An 18185-nucleotide genomic window follows, 5' to 3' on the forward strand; every position below is an offset into this window, starting at 1 on the left:
CAGATTTGATGATGCCACAGGAAACCAAGGGTCTAATTATGCAAGACTAGTCAGGAAGTGAATGTTAACAGCTCCACTAAACTCCTGCTAAAGCTGGCAGCACAATAGCAGAATCAAAACAACTTAATTTGGATGGGCTGGAGACACACTTAGCAACTGTTTTTGCTGATTTTGCCTTTCTCAGACAGCGAGGAGAACAGATAATAAGTGACACACTAAAAGACTGCATTCAAATTTGCCCCTCTTATATCTGGCTATGTGAAATAAAATAGGAAAAAAGGAAGGTCTGCTGTAATGGACTGTTTACAGTTGAATGATGGATTATGTCAGCAGGGAGCTATTACCACTTCACTGCCAAGAAACATAGTGATGCCCACTGACTCCCTACGTATGTCCAGCGATTATATAATTTTTGGAAAAAAAGTCAGTTTGTGTGACGCTTAGTTAAAAAAACTGAACTGACTTGAGTTGAATGATAATGATATCATTGTCTACTGTAGAGCTCCTTTACTGCTGAGTTTTGAAGTTTGAATAATTTTGCAACATTAACACTATTATCCTGTGAAGCTGCTGTACTGTATAAAGTGCTATATATAAAAATAAGTGTGATGTGACTTATCTGCACATTAAGATGGCAATTGTAATCCATTGTGATTATGTTCATGTGGTTCTCCTGTTCTACATTCATTTGTTGAAAAAAACAATACAATTAAATATGCAATATTATTTAGATCAGATGGAAATTTCAGAGGAAGTGGTTAACTTGTATAACAATTTTCCATTTTTAAGTGTTCGGTTTGCAACAGCCTCAAAAACTGAGTCAAGATCTCAGTAAAAGCAAAGCAGATGATAGTTGATATTCCCAGATCATATACCCAACCATTATTATTATTTTATTTATTTAATTTTTAATTTTTTAATTTTAATGTTTTTTGTTTTTGGAGTTATGCAATGAGCAGCTGACTTAACAGCTCACACTTTCAAACCTGTGTGAAGTCTGACCTCCAGTTGGGAAAACTGGCAGAATAAACATGTAAAAACTGTAAACTGTCTCCTAGAATCTTTTTGGTGTGAAGACAAAGGACCTAATGAAAAAGCCTGAACTCTGATGTTTTCACCTATAAAATACTCCTCAAATATCAAATGAGCAATATAACAGTATAACAATACAAAACTTAACTGGGCAATATAAAAAAGAAAAACCTATATTTCTCATTATTTTCCAGTGATTTGTGTATAGTGGGGTCCAAAAGTCTGAGACCACATGTTAAGAAAGCTCATTTATTCATTTAAACCCTTAAATGATTATGAAGTTTTAGAACATCGTACAGTGTTATGTTTCCACTGAATGACATCAGATGCTCTTTGGGATCTCAGATCTTACGGGAGAACATGATCATCAGGTTCACTTTATGTCAGCTTAAGTAATGCTGTGATTAACAGGAGACACATTAAAGACATCCTCAAATACATATCTAAAGTCTTTTTAAATTCAACTCAAAGCAAATTATGCTGGTAACTTTTAAATGGAAAAAAAATGTAATATTTAAATTTTCAAAAGTGGTCTAAGACTCTGACCCCACTGTATATATTTTGATATGCACTTATGAAACTTATTTGTTCTAAAAAGGGTGAATATTTTCAGTTGGAGTAGCATTTAAAGGGGTCATGAACTGCCTTTTTTTTTGTACTGTTCTCTGAGGTTCACTTATAATGTTTGCATCTTGTTTTCTTCAGAGCCATCTTTATCGTTTGTTTTCTGCATAGACCTGCGAGTTCGTCTCTCTCGTAAAACACTACATGCGCGAATTAGTGGGCGGGGCTAAACAGGCAGCAATGTAGAATCAGTGGGCGGGGCTAAACAGGCAGCGATGTAGAAGCAGGTGTTGATCTTCTTCTGCGGAGGCGGTGCTTATATACACTATTAACCCTTGTGTGTCAATAAAATAAAAAAAAGTTACACATAGGTCCATAGTGGACAAAAATGTCCGTGTCAAAAAAAACTGTCATAAAAATGTGAAGCTTGGGAGCACAGATTTAAGTTTGTTCTCATTTTAAAGAAGACCCATGGCAGATTACTGTTGAAGTGAAACCACAAAAAAGTTATAGAGATTTAAGTTTATGAAAATGATTTATGAACAATATTTTATATTAAATATATATTTTATGAAACAAAGTTGTGTTCCAAATTTGAGGTTGATATCGCAAAAAATTAGCTTTCCGTAAGATTCTGTTTGGGCGCAGTACCAAATTTTCCCCATTAGATGCCAGCAAATCTCCCCTGGTGCACACAGTGGTTGGATTTGGGATTTACAGTACAGTTTCTCTCTCTCAAATATTACAAGAACACACACACAATTTTTTTTTTATGACACACATACAAACCACACTATGACATCCATGCCAGCACACCCACACAATTATAGCTGCATTATTTATCCAATTGGCTCTATAATATGCAGAAGCAGAAAACAGGAATAAAGTGAGTATTTGCTTTATAGGCCAAACCTGAAAAAAAATGGCACCATCTGGTAAAAAAGAATAAAATAATAATAATTACATATTATATTATTATAAAATAAAGCCTTGCCAACAGAATGAAAGCCTATTAACAAAAGTTGCATAATTTTACAGTTAAATGGCACTGCGATTAAAAATAGCAGTTTTAATGCGTTTCAATGGGGACATTTTTGTCCTTAAGGTCCTGAGAGGAACTATTTTTTGCACCTAGTCCAAAATAGATTTATTAAAAGGAAATAGGCGTGAAATAATACAATTCCAATAAAAATACACACCTGTGCCAAAATTATTGCCAGCTGTTATTGCAGCTGGCAATAACACCAAAAGGTCACACAAGGGTTAAATCATAGAGAAGAACATTCCACAAGCTGTCGTTTTGGAAGACTGGCTTCAATATAAGCTGTGTTTAGACTAACAAGAAAGTTTTGAGTTCTGAAACTTACAGGATGTTTTTATAGTACAATGACCTCTTATATGTTATAAAAAAAAAAAAAAAAAAAAAAAATCAAGGCAATTTTGGTTTCTCAGTTCATGACCCCTTTAACAACCTTCAAATACAAATGTCAAGTTACACATAATAGGCAAATAAAATGTGCCAAAATAATTATAATATTCACTATACTGGTTAGTTTCATATTGCCACCAAAACATTACTGAATATATTGTAAATATCTGATATATTGCCCAACTCTCCTATCAAGCGGTTTAATTATTCTTCATGACACTGAGGCACGTCAAATTACTTTCAGGCAGCTTTATATAGCATGCAGTGAGAGCACTGGACAACAATCACTTGAACCTCAACAATACACTTACCTTAAATCATCCAAACTCAAATTCCTGGAATAACAGGCAAAAGGGGTTAAAGTCTGCCCTACAGACGTCTCTCACTGCTACACATGCACACGCGACTATATCAAGTGCATAATACTCACTCTGTGATCATGAAGCCCACTCACGTTCATGTTGTATGAGCTTTCTCTCACACAGAATACACAGCAAATGAAGATTTAACCCGGGTGTAAAAATAATGACAATGTCATCAAGTGTCCGATTAATCTTAACAATTTTTCACACAAAATCAAAATGAAACCATAATATATTTTGCGTAAAAAAATAAAGCCTATTTCTGCTAATTGCTATTATTCTAAATCTGAAATTTGTTAGATTTTGTACTACTATAACACAATAACTATTAAACTCACCATAAATGAAGGCAGCACAAACAGTGTTACAAAATTTATGAACTGCAACCTTTTTTCACATTACTGTAGTAAATTATTTTTTACATTTTTTTATTTTATTGAACAACAGCAAAATTACAATTCTAATATTAAGGCTGTCTTCACTTCTGCGCTCTCAAATGAGTTGTCAGGCTTTTTCATAATCAAACTATTTATAAACAACCTTTTATAAGCAGTCTAAATTGTATTCCGCTGCTGTGCGAGTTTAGCAACAGCTCACACACACACACATAAGAAGAAAACTCACCTGTTTAGCTTTGAATTTCTAGCAGGAGATTCAGCACCCCAGAGCAGATGCCGAAAATACTGAGGAAGAACAGAGACAGATGCATGATGGAGAATTTAAACACTGCTTAAGCAGCTCTGAAATGACATTTCCTGGAAGTTACCTCATCGCTGTGGCAGAACATGGGGGTGAAGACATTCTCCAGCAGAGACAGCACATGTTCATAGGCCTCAAACAGACATCGCATCGTCTGGAGCTTCACCACCCCTGTGTACGGCCCCTGAGCGACTGCAGGAAGTGACAGAGAAGGAGAGAAGGAGAGAATGAGAGACCGTGGCACACGAGTCGACACAGGGGCAGCACAGAAAACCGTAATGAGACTGACTGTTGTGGATTTCCTCTATGATGAAGGGGTCAAAGCTAATCTTGTCAATGCTCTCCTCCAGACAATATGTCTCATAGATCTTCTGCACCTCCTCATGCAAACGCTGCATCTCCGTGTCGCTCAGATCAGGACACAGGATCCGGTCATTAAACTCCTCTACACACAAAAACATAAAGGACAGATTTTTGAGTGAACGATTCATTTAACCTTAGTTAACATTAAGCAGTGTATACATTAACATCATGCAATTATCGCTCACAATACGTGATATTTTAACTAAATTCTTTTGTAAATCAGGTTATTCTTGATCTACTGAATAATATACATATATATATATATATATATATATATATATATATATATATATATATATATGTGTGTATATCTTAGAGATATCAATTTAAGGTGTTAATGTGGTGCAATTAATTTTGAAAGAAATAACGCATTAAAATTATCGCATTTAACAAGAAGTTAATTTTGTGTTACATTTTTGACACAATATTGTTAGTATTGTCTGTTTTTGCTCAATTTCACCATCAAAAACAGCTCAAAACTAAGTGTATCGTTTGTGCTTGAAGTAAATATTTCAGAAGGCAAGAAGATCCCAGTGCAAAGCATGGAAAGGAGAGGACATCCCATTGGTCCACAAGGAGTTTCTTATGAACTAACTGCCCTTTAACCATCTTGAAACTAATTTCTAGAGGCCCAGATACAACAAACTGACATAGAACTAGCAGTATCGAAAGCCGACTGCAGAGTTGCCTCTGGTCACCTGTAGTGGGTCAAAAAAAAACACTTGAACAGACTAAAAAAAAAGACTAAAGCCAGCAGCCACCTAGCATGCATCTTCTAAGCTGAACAGCCAAACAGTCTGACCCCTCTCCAATGACCATTAAACATGCTCAATTGGTGGACAACACAGCAAATACTAGGCAACTAACTCTCAGTGGTGGCCCAACATTGGCCAACAGCCAACCATCACCTTAGTAAGTTTCAAGAGGCCACAAAGATCCATCCAAATCTATTCGTAACTACTGTATGTTTGAAAAGCTTAAAATTGATGTAAACTCAACACATAAACTTCATACTTTTTCAGAGGAATAAGTATTCTTAATGACAGCTGACAACAACAGTTGTAATACACAAATACAACTGGTCTGCACATAGAAATGAATGCATGCAAGATCCAAATTCACACTGTAATATACTTCTCTTTGGAGAGAAATGTGATAAACGAAGGGATAAATGAACCTTTTCAAAAGATTCGATTCTCCGGCCTGTGAGGAAAAATACAGTAAAAGATAGACTACGTCTTCGACCAGCGAGACAACAAACGATACATCACTTCTCAAGTGTCCATCACAAAGAGAGACAAAAGCAGATTGATCGATTTCTGAGTCTCTGGCCCAGAGAGACAGAAGACATAGGCATATTTGCAACCAAGATAAGCTCCATTGAGCAAGCCTTCATTTTTGGAGTACACTATTTGGACAAAAGTGTTGGGACACACCTCTTAATTACTGACCATGGGTCTTTCTGAAGAGCTCAGTGAATTCTAGCATAGTACTGTGATAGAATGCCAACCTTTACGAAGTCAGTTCGTGAAATTTCATTCCTGGTAGCTATTCCATGGTAGAGATACAAAGTCTGATTTATTTCTACAAACTGTTTTTTGTTCAGTTCAATGATGTCACTATGCTTTTCTTTTCTAACAACTCAGTGTCATGTTATATCAATTAAATATTAAAATAAAGTTATTTGTGTAAATACATACTGCGGATTATTGCTGTTTAATCATGTATGTTAATGATGTCTGTGGACACAATTTAATTCGCTGATCATCCATGTTGGATAAGACCAGTACTGAGTAGCCTACATCTTGGGGAAGTTTCCTAAAAGTTTTTCACCTACAGCACAAATTACAGACATTGATGCTTAAACGCTAATATGTTCTATATGTCTAAATACAGAAAGAATAAACCAGTTTTATAAACTCATTGATTTAGCTTAACAACTTAATCTGCATGCACAATAAACCATAGTAAAATTCAGTTTTTTCCATGTTTTAATAGAAATTTAGGCTTGTTTAATAAAACTAGTCAAACATATTTCCAGTATGTTTTTGTTTGTTATTAAAGAAAGTTACTCGGTGATACACACGTGCATATAATGTCAGCAACTCACTCGTCAGAATCTCAGTAATCCTCAGCAAACTTAGAAAGCTAGTTGAACCGGCTCGTTCGGTTCTTTTTGAATCGGACATGCTACTTCGGCTGTGCGTTTTGCGTTGATTCAGTTTGATTTTGTGAACTGGCTCAACCGGTTACTTCCTGAGAACCGGCTCAAAAGAATGATTCGATCAAGAATAGGACATCACTATTCCATGGTATTACTGGAAAGTGGAAGCATTTAATAACGGCAGCAACTCGTCGGACAGGGTGGAGTAAAGCACACATTCGCTGGACTCTGTGACAAGTTTGGCAGCCTGATGGGCGAATCTGGGTTTGGCAGATTCCAGGAGAACATTACCTGCCTGACTGCATTGTGCCGACTGTAAAGTTTGTTGGAGGAAGTTTTTCAGGGGTTGGGCTGTTCGGCCTCTTACTTCCAGTGAAGGAAAAACCTAATGCTAGAGCATATCAAAACATTTTGGACAATGCTATGCTTCCAACATTGTGGGAAAAGTTTGGGAAAAGGCCAAGCATTTATTCCAGCATGACTGTGACTCAGAGCACAGAGCACGGCCCATAAAGATGTGGTTGGATGAGTTTGGTGTGGAAGAACTTGACTGGCCCATGCAAAGCCCTGACCTCAACCCCACCCAACACCTTTGAAATGAACTGGAATGGAGATTTTGAGTCAGGCCTTCTCATCGAACATCAGTGCTTGACCTCACAAATACTTTAGTGGGTGAATGTGCAAAGATTCCAACAGAAACACTATAAAATCTTGTGGGGTCTATGAATGTAGAATGCCAAGTCCCTGTTGGTGTAATGATCAGGTGTTACTTGGGAATTACTTTTGAGTAGTACTACTTTGACTGGAAATTTTCATAGATGTGTTACTAATGTGGCCATCTTCTGTCAGTCTTCTGACACTCTCACACTCAGCTTAAGTGACGGGTGACCAAAACTCACTTCATAATTTCTTGTGTGAAAATCAAAAGTTCATCTGATGCCCCATGTGAGAACCACAATATAACTGGTGCCCAGTCTTTGGTCTGAGTCCAATATTAATAGATTTATAAGATTTCTTTCAAACCCAACTGGACCTGACTTTCTGAGCTGGGTATGACACAGACCAAAATCTTCCCACCTTGTTTGAAGATGAAATTCATTCTCTGAGCCTTCTTTGTAATTTTTATGTTAGCATATGACTGCTATATAATGAATATACTTGTACATATTTTGGTAACAGAAACCCACTTCTTCCCATCAGATTATTCACAAATGAGACTATCATGCATTGTGTGCAGTGAAAAGCATGTCCTCACCCACAGTCAGGCAGAACTGCAGGACATGTACCGCTCCTTCCTCCTTCAGGAAACTCATAAAACGAAACAACAGATCCTGTTGCTCTCTGATCTCCTTCAAATCCAACTTCAACACCTGAAAGAACAACATACAAAAATGTACAGGTTGTTTTTCTTCGAGACATTCGCTAGACACGAGAACTCAAAAAACTAAAACGATATAGTACGTAAAATTTGAAATTGATCAACCTTCTCACTACAATACTTTTCTTTAGATGCCTTTATAAAACCTGAAAGCATTAAATATTAAGTTGACCAAAGTACACACCGAAGACTTCTTGTTGCGTGGGTCTGCAAACTTCTCCAGGAAGGGCACCAGCGCAGATGGAGGGTCAGTAACTGTCTCAGGCTAACAGCAGAAATTACAGAAATAAAATTAAAAACCATGTTTAAATGGCAGGAAAAGGCCAACTGACCAAACTATAATTAATTTGCTTGAATCACTCACTGGAGTATCATCAATGAAAATGAGCACCATGTGATTCACTGTGTCCTGGAAAAAAAGTGATTCATGAATATGAATAACTACAAGATTCCCTCACAGTAGTAAAACAATTTACATTTATATGGTGTATCAAATGCAGCTATTACAATATTGTTTGTGTGTGTGTGTGTGTGTGTATGCATATACAATATATACAGTATCTCACAGAAGTGAGTACACCTCTCACATTTTTGTAAATATTTTATTATATCTTTTCATGTGACAACACTGAAGAAATGACACTTTGCTACAATGTAAAGTAGTGAGTGTACAGCTTGTATAACAGTGTGAATTTGCTGTCCCCTCAAAATAACTCCACACACAGCCATTAATGTCTAAACCGCTGGCCTCAAAAGTGAGTACACCCCTAAGTGAAAATGTCCAAATTGGGCACAATTAGCCATTTTCTCTCCCCGGTGTCATGTGACTTGTTAGTGTTACAAGGTCTCAGGTGTGAATGGGGAGCAGGTGTGTTAAATTTGGTGTTATCGCTCTCCCTCTCTCATACTGGTCACTGGAAGTTCAACATGGCACCTCATGGCAAAGAACTCTCTGAGGATCTGAAAAAAAGAATTGTTGCTCTACATAAAGATGGTGTAGGCTATAAGAAGATTGCCAAGACCCTGAAACTGAGCTGCAGCACGGTGGCCAAGACCATACAGCGGTTTAACAGGACAGGTTCCACTCAGAACAGGCGTCGCCATGGTCGACCAAAGAAGTTGAGTGCACATGCTCAGCGTCATATCCAGAGGTTGTGTTTGGGAAATTGACGTATGACTGCTGCCAGCATTGCTGCAGAGGTTGAAGGGGTGGGGGGTCAGCCTGTCAGTGCTCAGACCACACGCCGCACACTGCATCAAATTGGTCTGCATGGCTGTCGTCCCAGAAGGAAGCCTCTTCTAAAGATGATGCACAAGAAAGCCCACAAACAGTTTGCTGAAGAGAAGCAGACTAAGGACATGGATTACTGGAACCATGTCCTGTGGTCTGATGAGACCAAGATAAACTTACTTGGTTCAGACGGTGTCATGTGTGTGTGGTGGCAACCAGGTGAGGAGTACAAAGACAAGTGTGTCTTGCCTACAGTCAAGCATGGTGGTGGGAGTGTCATGGTCTGGGGCTGCATGAGTGCTGCCGGCACTGGGGAGCTACAGTTCATTGAGGGAACCATGAATGCCAACATGTACTGTGACATACTGAAGCAGAGCATGATCACCTCCCTTCTATTCCAACATGATAACGACCCCAAACACACCTCCAAGACGACCACTGCCTTGCTAAAGAAGCTGAGGGTAAAGGTGATGGACTGGCCAAGTATGTCTCCAGACGTAACCCTAGTGAGCATCTGTGGGGCATCCTTAAACGGAAGGTGGAGGAGAGCAAGGTCTCTAACATCCACCAGCTCCGTGATGCCGTCATGGAGGAGTGGAAGAGGACTCCAGTGGCAACCTGTGAAGCTCTGGTGAACTCCATGCCCAAGAGGGTTAAGGCAGTGCTGGAATATAATGGTGGCCACACAAAATATTGACACTTTGGGCCCAATTTGGACATTTTCACTTAGGGGTGTACTCACTTTTGAGGCCAGCGGTTTAGACATTAATGGCTGTGTGTCCCCTCAGTTATTTTGAGGGGACAGCAAATTTACACTGTTATACAAGCTGTACACTCACTACTTTACATTGTGGCAAAGTGTAATTTCTTCAGTGTTGTCACATGAAAAGATATAATAAAATATTTACAAAAATGTGAGGGGTGTACTCACTTCTGTGAGATACTGTATGTATGTATGCATGCATATATATATATATATATATATATATATATATATATATATATATATATATATATATATATATATATATATATATATATATATATATATACATACACACACACATGGACAACTGTAATCAATTTAATGTACTAATGAAGGACAAAGAGAAAATATCTACAGTTTAATGTCGTCATTTACGGTTAGCTGTTACACTCACAGGATCAGCCACAAAGTCCATTATTGGCAGAAAAACAGAACCTGTCATGACCTCTCGAATCAGCAGGGCCAAAGATCTGAAAATGAACCACAAAGCTTAAATGAATATAGCAGATAAACATCAACTGATCACACTTTTCACAGAACAATTCACACTTAGAGACTTCGAAAAATTCATATATAATGGGTAAATGCACGCTTGCGTCATTAAAGATGTTTAACATGGATCTCAAAGCTTTAGGGTAATTCAGGTTTTTTATGAACAAATTAATGCTTTTTTTTTTCGAGAAAGGACGCATTATAGTTAATTGAATGACAGCAAAGACTGTTATATTGCTACAAAAAAATAAAAAAAATAAAATCTGCTTCAATAAATAAATGCTGTTCTTTTGAATTTTCAATATATTAAATAATCCTGAAAAAAATATGATGATTTCTAGAAGCATATTAAGCAGCACAATTGTTTTTAAAACTGAGTATAATAAGAAATAATAATTCTTGAGCAGCAAATCAGCATATTAGAATGATTTCTCAAAGATCAAGTGACACTGATGACTGGAGTAATGATGCTGAAAATTCAGCTTTGATCACAGGAATAAACTACATTTTAAAGTATATTCAAATAGAAACCGTTATTGTATATTGTATATATTATTTCACAATAGTACAGCCTTGGAGAGAATAAGAGACTTATTTTAAAAACATTTATTTAAAAAAAAAAAAAAAAACCTACTGACCACAAACCTTTGAGCAGGAGTGTCCAGTGCGTGTGTGTGTGTGTGTGTGTGTGAGAGAGATGTACCTGCAGTCTGTAGCTTTAGGGGGCATGACGTAAGGAAACAGCAGCTCTGTGAGCTTCCTCAAGTACAGCAGCTCATCTTTGCGGCTCCGCAGGGCCACATGCAGATCTGCACCGTATTCGGCTACAGCTGCCTGCTGAAGACCCTCTGTATTCTTCACTGTTCACACAATTTATACAAAAAGATGGTTAACAAAACTGATTAAACTGATGGTGCCAAAATGCAAAATGTCCTTTATAAGATAACACCTTGAAAGAAAAGTACAACAGAAATGCTCTATAGGTGACTATGGGAAAGGAACTCCCATGTTACAGTTCAAAGAACCAACCATCTTTTTAATAGTTAGTTTATTTACTGGAATTCTAGACCTAAGCTCCACTGATATTGAATGACTTCATCACAGAACGCACCTTTCTGCTGTGCTTTTCCTATGATCTCAATGTGCTTCATAGCTGCCTTCATCATTTTGTCCATCACAACTAAGGGAACATCCACCTACAAGACAGTTTCAATCAGTATGCCACTTTATAAATCTATAGAAAGCTGCAGTATTTAAATAGTGATATCAGTACAGAATTCATTGCAGAAATAAATTGTGTAAAGGTGTATGTACTCTTTGTGCTCGATGAGCCAGAACTGCAGCAAAGAAACGGATTGTTTGTCTCAGTTCATCGACACACGCCTCGTCATCTGTAATATCTCTGATTACAAAAAAAAAAAACCTGAACATTGCTTACATTTTTTTTTTTTTCAGCTAAAACATTGTAATAAAAGTAACTTTTGCATTTAAAGCAGCCATACCTATACCATGGGTACACAAAGTTCTCTAGAACTAACTCCAAAACCTGAAGAGAAGTCAAACAAAGGATTTATTAGTTTGATTTATTAATATGCTTATAATATAGCATTTTACTCAGGACTGGCATTATGAGTCTACCTCTGAAATACTGGCATCCACTTTGGATGGCACTTTTAAGTCCAACCATGGCTGATAGTTCTCCAGCAGAAGGGTAGGTCTTTGGAATAAAAACACAAATAGTTACATTTACAACATTATCTAAGCAAAAAGGTCTCCAAATGCAAAAGAACAGACATTGTCCTTGAATTTTTTTTATTGCAGAATACCACAGAATTATTTGTTTGGTTTGTCTTTTTCAAGACAGAATTTTTATTGCGTTTTAAGTTGAAACCCAAGATGAATAATGTAAAATGCAAAACTTGAAAGAAAGTCTTTAAAACCCAATATCATGTTTTCAGTCCTTGCTCAAACACAGAGATGCTAAGAGATACTACCATTGGTAGCTGCATTTAAATCATCAAAAAAAATGAATAATGAACCTTAAATAGCGTAGATTTTTTTTTTTCACATTACAGCAGGCTGGTGGCGAAGGGTTTAAAAGTGCTTACTTGTCAGGAATGTAAATGTAACAATTTGAACACAAAATCTTGTCTTTTTTTTTCTACTTTTGTAGACCGACGTTTGCATTGACCTGGATCCCTTAACAAAAACCCATGGATTTTTCCATTTGGCTTTTGGAATGTTGCAGAAAAGAAGTATAAAATAATCTTGAACTTTAACACAACTATGAATTCTGAATCCAAAATACAATAGCCAGAATAAAAAGGTTAAACGTAAGCTATAAGTAAACTACATCATGGTCACATGACTTCAATATAACTAAGCTTCCGTCAATTCTTTCAGTTTACTGTTTTTTTAATATTTTGAGTTATAATAATAATTTGCACAAGTAGGTATTACTGGTGTAGATTTGTTGTAGAATAAAATGTAAAAAATATCTTGAGCTTCTGTTCACCACAGACCACCACAGGCATTTTAACCAAAAACACATTAAAAAAACTTGATGACAGATGACAGTAAGTGTTCTAAATATAATTTCTTATTACTTTCTTTTGGTTTTGGGTTGACATATGCCCAAGTTGATGAAAGGCGTGTAAGATTCCAGATCATACCTGTGGCGTTTGCACTGGATTTTCCCACATACTGCACAACTGTGACCCAGTGGGAACAATTCCTGCTGTGTCTGTGGCTGGGGATACACAGATATACAGTATTGTAATCATCAATACAGAACAAACAGTCTCAAAAGGGTTTAATAGATACTAAATATTCAGTAATATTATAAATTTGACATTACTGACATTATCAGATGACAACAAAACTTGTTACTTTACACTATTGTCTTCTGTAAAGATGCTTTATAGCTGAATCAAATTTGTTTCATAATTGACAAATCAACATGGTCATGGAACTGAACTGAATCAACTGATTCGAGCTGTATAATGACACTTCTGTAGAGCTGTTTATAGCTGAACTGAACTTGTTTCATAACTGATGAACTTTACAAAGTTATTGAACTGATCTGAATCAGCACTGAACAGACTGGAGCTAAATAATGACACTACCGACTTTCCAGCAGAATCTGAATGAATTTGATGGCATTGATTGTCATTTAATTACTATGAAGCTGCTTTGAAACAATCAGCATCGTATAATGCATTATATAATTAAAGTTGACTAAATTTTTAACTAGCGGTCAAGGTAAGGTGTTCTATATAATGCTGATAATAATTTGTACACAATATTGTTGAAATGACAAATAAACATTTATTTTACAAAAGATATACTGAAAATTCACAAAACATGAGGAAGATTTTGAAAATGGCATAAAGCAGAGAGAACACTTATCCTAATGGTCAAGTATTGGCTAGGCCAATATATCGGTTCACACAACAGTTAGTTCCAGTCCTCAGATTTGATTGGGTGAGAGGCCTTCCGGCGTGCTGATTTGTGACCAGTATCATGTTTCCCATTTATCTGTAAACCCATCTCTAGGGTTCACAGGGATATCCTGTGAGCAGCAGTTCCGTGGGTAAAAATGCCTTATTGATGCAAGAGGTCTGAGGAGAATGGACAGACTGGTTCCTAAGGCAATAGTAACTCATATAACCACTTGTTACAACCAAGCTCAAACCTTGGTCTACAGCAGCAGAAGACCACAGCAGGTGCCACCCCTGTCAGCTAAGAACAGGAGACTGAGGCTACAATTCTCACAGGCTCACCAAATAAAGAGGATAGGAAAACGGTTGCCCAGTCTGAGGAGTCTCGATTTCTTTCTCGATGTTCGGATAGCAGGGTCAGATTTTGGCGTAAACAACATGAAAGCATCTATCCTGCCTATCCTGTATTAATGGCTCACACTTTGGTCCCCTTAGTACCAACTGAGCATTGTTTAGATGCCACAGCCTACCTGAGAATTGCTGCAGACCATGTCGATCCTTTTATGACCACAGTGTACCCATCAGTGTACTTACTGTAGGATAACATGCCATGTCACAAAGCTTAAATCATCTCAAGCTGGTTTCTTGAACATGACAATGAGTTCACTATATACTCAAATAGCCAACATATCACCTATATATATATATATATATATATACACACACACTATATACTTCCTTCTGCTGGTTGCCAAAAGGCATAAGTTGACTTTTATAATTTGGTCGAAGCGCTGAAGGCATACAGACAAAGTAACGAAAGACCGGCACAAGATTGAAAACTCCCAATGTGAGGAGCATATTAGGGGGCTAAATGATAAACTGGAAAAAAAAGTTAGCAAGTTAGTGATTGTTTCGACCAAGAACATATATTTATCTAGTTTTATTTATTTAATTGTGGTTACAATGTGTTTGTGTCTAGATGGCGTGTTTAGGGTTTTCTCCTGCTATTGTATGCACTTCTCCGCCACTATCTTTTTTCAATTGCCTCTTGGCTCAGATAATTACCATAATTACTGTCCAAGCTGTGAGTGATTTGTGTGGTGCGCATAAAAGTACACTTCAGACAAACAAATTCCTTTCTCCCTCCTCAAGATGTTGTATTTTCCATTGTTTCTGCCGCTGTTAAAGCTGTTGCTCAAAAGTTGTGGAAATCTCTGCAGGGAGTTGGGAGACAATTATGTTTTTTTCTCTGCTTTAATGTTGACTTAGTGCCGTAACAAGACCTACAGAGACAACAGGGAACATCTGAAAGTGAGCTGCAGACTCCCAATGGACAATCATCTGTGAGTGAGCTCAGTTAGCTAAGCTGCTGTTGCATATCCTCTCTGTATCCAGATCTCTTCACCTCAGAATGGTGGAGGGCATGTATGTGCATGCAGTCTAAGGCAGACTCAGATACAGACTCTGACCAGGAAGATGACAGATTCCTTCCTGCCTAAGACCATCTGGAGGCCAGAAGGCCGGGAGTAAAAGGAGGCACTAAAATGTGCCCCCTTATGGTTAATAGCAGAATTAAGAGTAGCGGAGAAGAAGCTGAGACCTATTACAACTTTAAACCACCAGACCAAACCACACTTAATATGTAAGCTAAGAAAATAGGTGACCCTGTGAAAAGAGCATCCAAAGAGCATAAGTCACAGGGAAGCTGGAGATTTCTTGGGCCGTAGGAAGGTTGACCCACAAGGGGAAATTATGTCTGGGAATTGGAAGTGGAGAACGATGCATAGGAAGTGATCCAACAGTTGCTGAAAGAATGCATCAAAACTGATTGGTCCAAGGTAACGTCTGTTAATCACAAGGCCAGGAACGATGGGGCAGACTACATCGAAAGACTTGTGTCAGCATACATTATGCACTCTGGTATGGTAACGAGAGACACTGACCCTAATGACTTGCTGAAGCAGCAGGGTAACAAGGGACCATTTGTTGGGATATGGCTAAAAGGCCTGATCCCTGATCCGAAAAAAGCACTAGTGTCAATGGTGACTTCATTACTTGACCCCATGCAAGAGACAAGCAGGTCAGCTTACCCAGCTGCATAGGCACTTGGGGTGACCCCTGCTTTTCAGAGGTCCCCATGACATCAGCCCGTTATAGATGAGTGCTGGTATTTGTGGGGAAAAAGGATAGAATGCAAGAAGAGAAAGAAGAACCAAATCAAACATCAAGCAAAGAAATAACGAACCAAAGTTCAAGCAAAGTGAGCCGTGCCGAAGAAGGTTCCAGATGATTTTGCTATTGTAGTTGTGGGGCTGACCAATATTCCCACCATACTCCCTAGCAGCTGGCTTTGAGAGCGTATCAAAGAAGAAAAAAAAAAGAACCAAGGTCTATTATAACTAATGAATAATCCATAAGATTTAAGACATAATTAGGACATGAGAGTTTATCTCAGCATCAAGGCACACTTTACAGGCACTCTACAGTTAAGAACTCGAAAATACCCACTGAGTGTGGACACGATTATCTGCATCATTATCACTTCCACTGACTCCATGTGGACAGTGAGAAAACCTGATGGTACCAAGCGGCTGACTGTAGATTACAGAGTTATCAGTGTATTGGCAAATTGATCCCTGTTGTCGCAGACTCATATATAATTTTCTCTGCTCTTCCACTAAAGGCAGAGTTGTTTGTGGAGCATACCAAAGCTGGACAACTGAACAGAGGCAAAGGAATGCATTTGTTCCTGGGAACAACATCTACATTAGGGTGTAGACTTAAAGCCCATAATGTCCTCCTGAGTTCAAGTAAAGTACAGATGAGCGCATGCCAATGATGGGACTGAGGAGTGAGCAGAACATGAGGAAGAACTTATCCTTATAGGGTGTGACGGGTCCCTCAAATGGTGAACAGTGGATCCAACACTGCTCACTAATAAGCTTCCCCTACCACACTGCATAAAAGTAAGAGTGAGGTAGGAATATAAAACAGGCAATTTTGTTTCCTCATCACAAACGTACACTGCTTTATGCTTTGTATTCTTTGTTTCAGATTCTACCAGATGAACTCGGTAGAGTGGTTGGCTACACATGCTGATAATTTACTAGACGTGAAGAAACTGAGACCATTCCTAGCAGGGGAGTGCATTGTGCACAGAGGCTTAGAGGGGCCCACAATGTCCTTTGTAGGGCCCAACTGAGATTTCGAGGGGGATATGACAGCCAATTCTGTGCAAAGGGCCCAGAATCCCTAGTGACACTAGGAAACCTAGTTGTGTTCACCTTAGAGGTGTCAGACAATCATTTTGAAACTATTGTAGATGTGGAGGGTTGCAAAAAGGTGGAAAATTTCCAGTAAATTTCTGAAACATTCCAGAAATTTTGGAAACTTTCCAGGATTTTTTGGAATCTTCCAGGGATTTTTGGAAAGTTTCCTGAAATTTACCAGATATTTTCCACCCCTTTGCAACCCTATGTGGGACAGACCCATACTCCCACCATACTCCTAAGCACAAGTTGGCATGAAAGTGCATCTCACAGTCTGCTTGAAAACACCTGGCCATACTCTACACAGGGCTGCTGATGAGTGGGGACAACTAGACCTTTAGCCCCGGGCCCATAGTGATCATGATTTCAACCAATCTGGACCTCTCCTTCTAGTGTTGTCAAAAGACCCGGTACTTCGGTACCAAGTCGGTACTAAAAAAATGAAAACGTCACGGTACCAGATTTTTAAGTACCGGTGGTACCAGTCAACCCGGTTCTTGACGCCAGACGTGTTCGATGATTTCCGCGATGTAGAAAACGCGGACGGAATCTCGGAATCCAGTTATAAAAACGGAATTCACAGTTTAGCACGGAATGCCACCGAATTTGTCAAAGTTTGGATGAATTAATCAAAAGTAGGTCATTACACTTAAATCAAATCGCGACACGGACTAGTAGCCTATCTGTAAATATTAAGCCGCAAAAGTCGATTTAAATATGAATCACGCTCGCGGTGATTTCAGCATCTGCCGTCTCAATGAAGACATAAATACATAAACAACATCTACAGAACTGCTCTGAGAGTCACTTCACAAGCATTTTACCGTTTCATTTGAGTAAAACCAGCGTCATATCATATAGCTACACACAGAAATTTAAAGGTATTCACGGCAAACCGTCAAAATAAAAGTTTATCTTAAAGACATTGTGCCAGAAATGTATTACTATTATTTAGTAGAATGTATGTGATACTTACTACTGTTGAAAAATTTTTTT

At 38.0% G+C, this 18185-nt stretch overlaps 1 protein-coding gene across 2 annotated transcripts in view; it reads right to left on the reverse strand.

The window, feature by feature from the left end:
* The window catches only part of snx14 (sorting nexin 14), a 46464-nt gene that overhangs the window by 25287 nt on the left and 2992 nt on the right, over positions 1–18185 (reverse strand). Inside the window, exons 4-17 of one of the 2 annotated variants that reach the window (XM_058755199.1) lie at positions 13153–13229; positions 12119–12197; positions 11983–12026; positions 11795–11882; positions 11592–11676; positions 11184–11340; positions 10383–10458; positions 8356–8400; positions 8176–8256; positions 7869–7983; positions 4376–4531; positions 4154–4278; positions 4012–4070; positions 3337–3360 (exon numbers count right to left, since the gene is read on the reverse strand). In XM_058755199.1, coding sequence (XP_058611182.1) covers positions 3337–3360; positions 4012–4070; positions 4154–4278; positions 4376–4531; positions 7869–7983; positions 8176–8256; positions 8356–8400; positions 10383–10458; positions 11184–11340; positions 11592–11676; positions 11795–11882; positions 11983–12026; positions 12119–12197; positions 13153–13229 — 1211 coding nt within the window. The remainder of the gene's footprint in view (positions 1–3336; positions 3361–4011; positions 4071–4153; positions 4279–4375; positions 4532–7868; positions 7984–8175; positions 8257–8355; positions 8401–10382; positions 10459–11183; positions 11341–11591; positions 11677–11794; positions 11883–11982; positions 12027–12118; positions 12198–13152; positions 13230–18185) is intronic. The other variant, XM_058755200.1, reaches the window with a different exon arrangement.

This window comes from Onychostoma macrolepis, chromosome 20 (genome assembly GCF_012432095.1).
Source record: "Onychostoma macrolepis isolate SWU-2019 chromosome 20, ASM1243209v1, whole genome shotgun sequence".
Classification (NCBI taxonomy): Eukaryota; Metazoa; Chordata; class Actinopteri; order Cypriniformes; family Cyprinidae; genus Onychostoma; species Onychostoma macrolepis.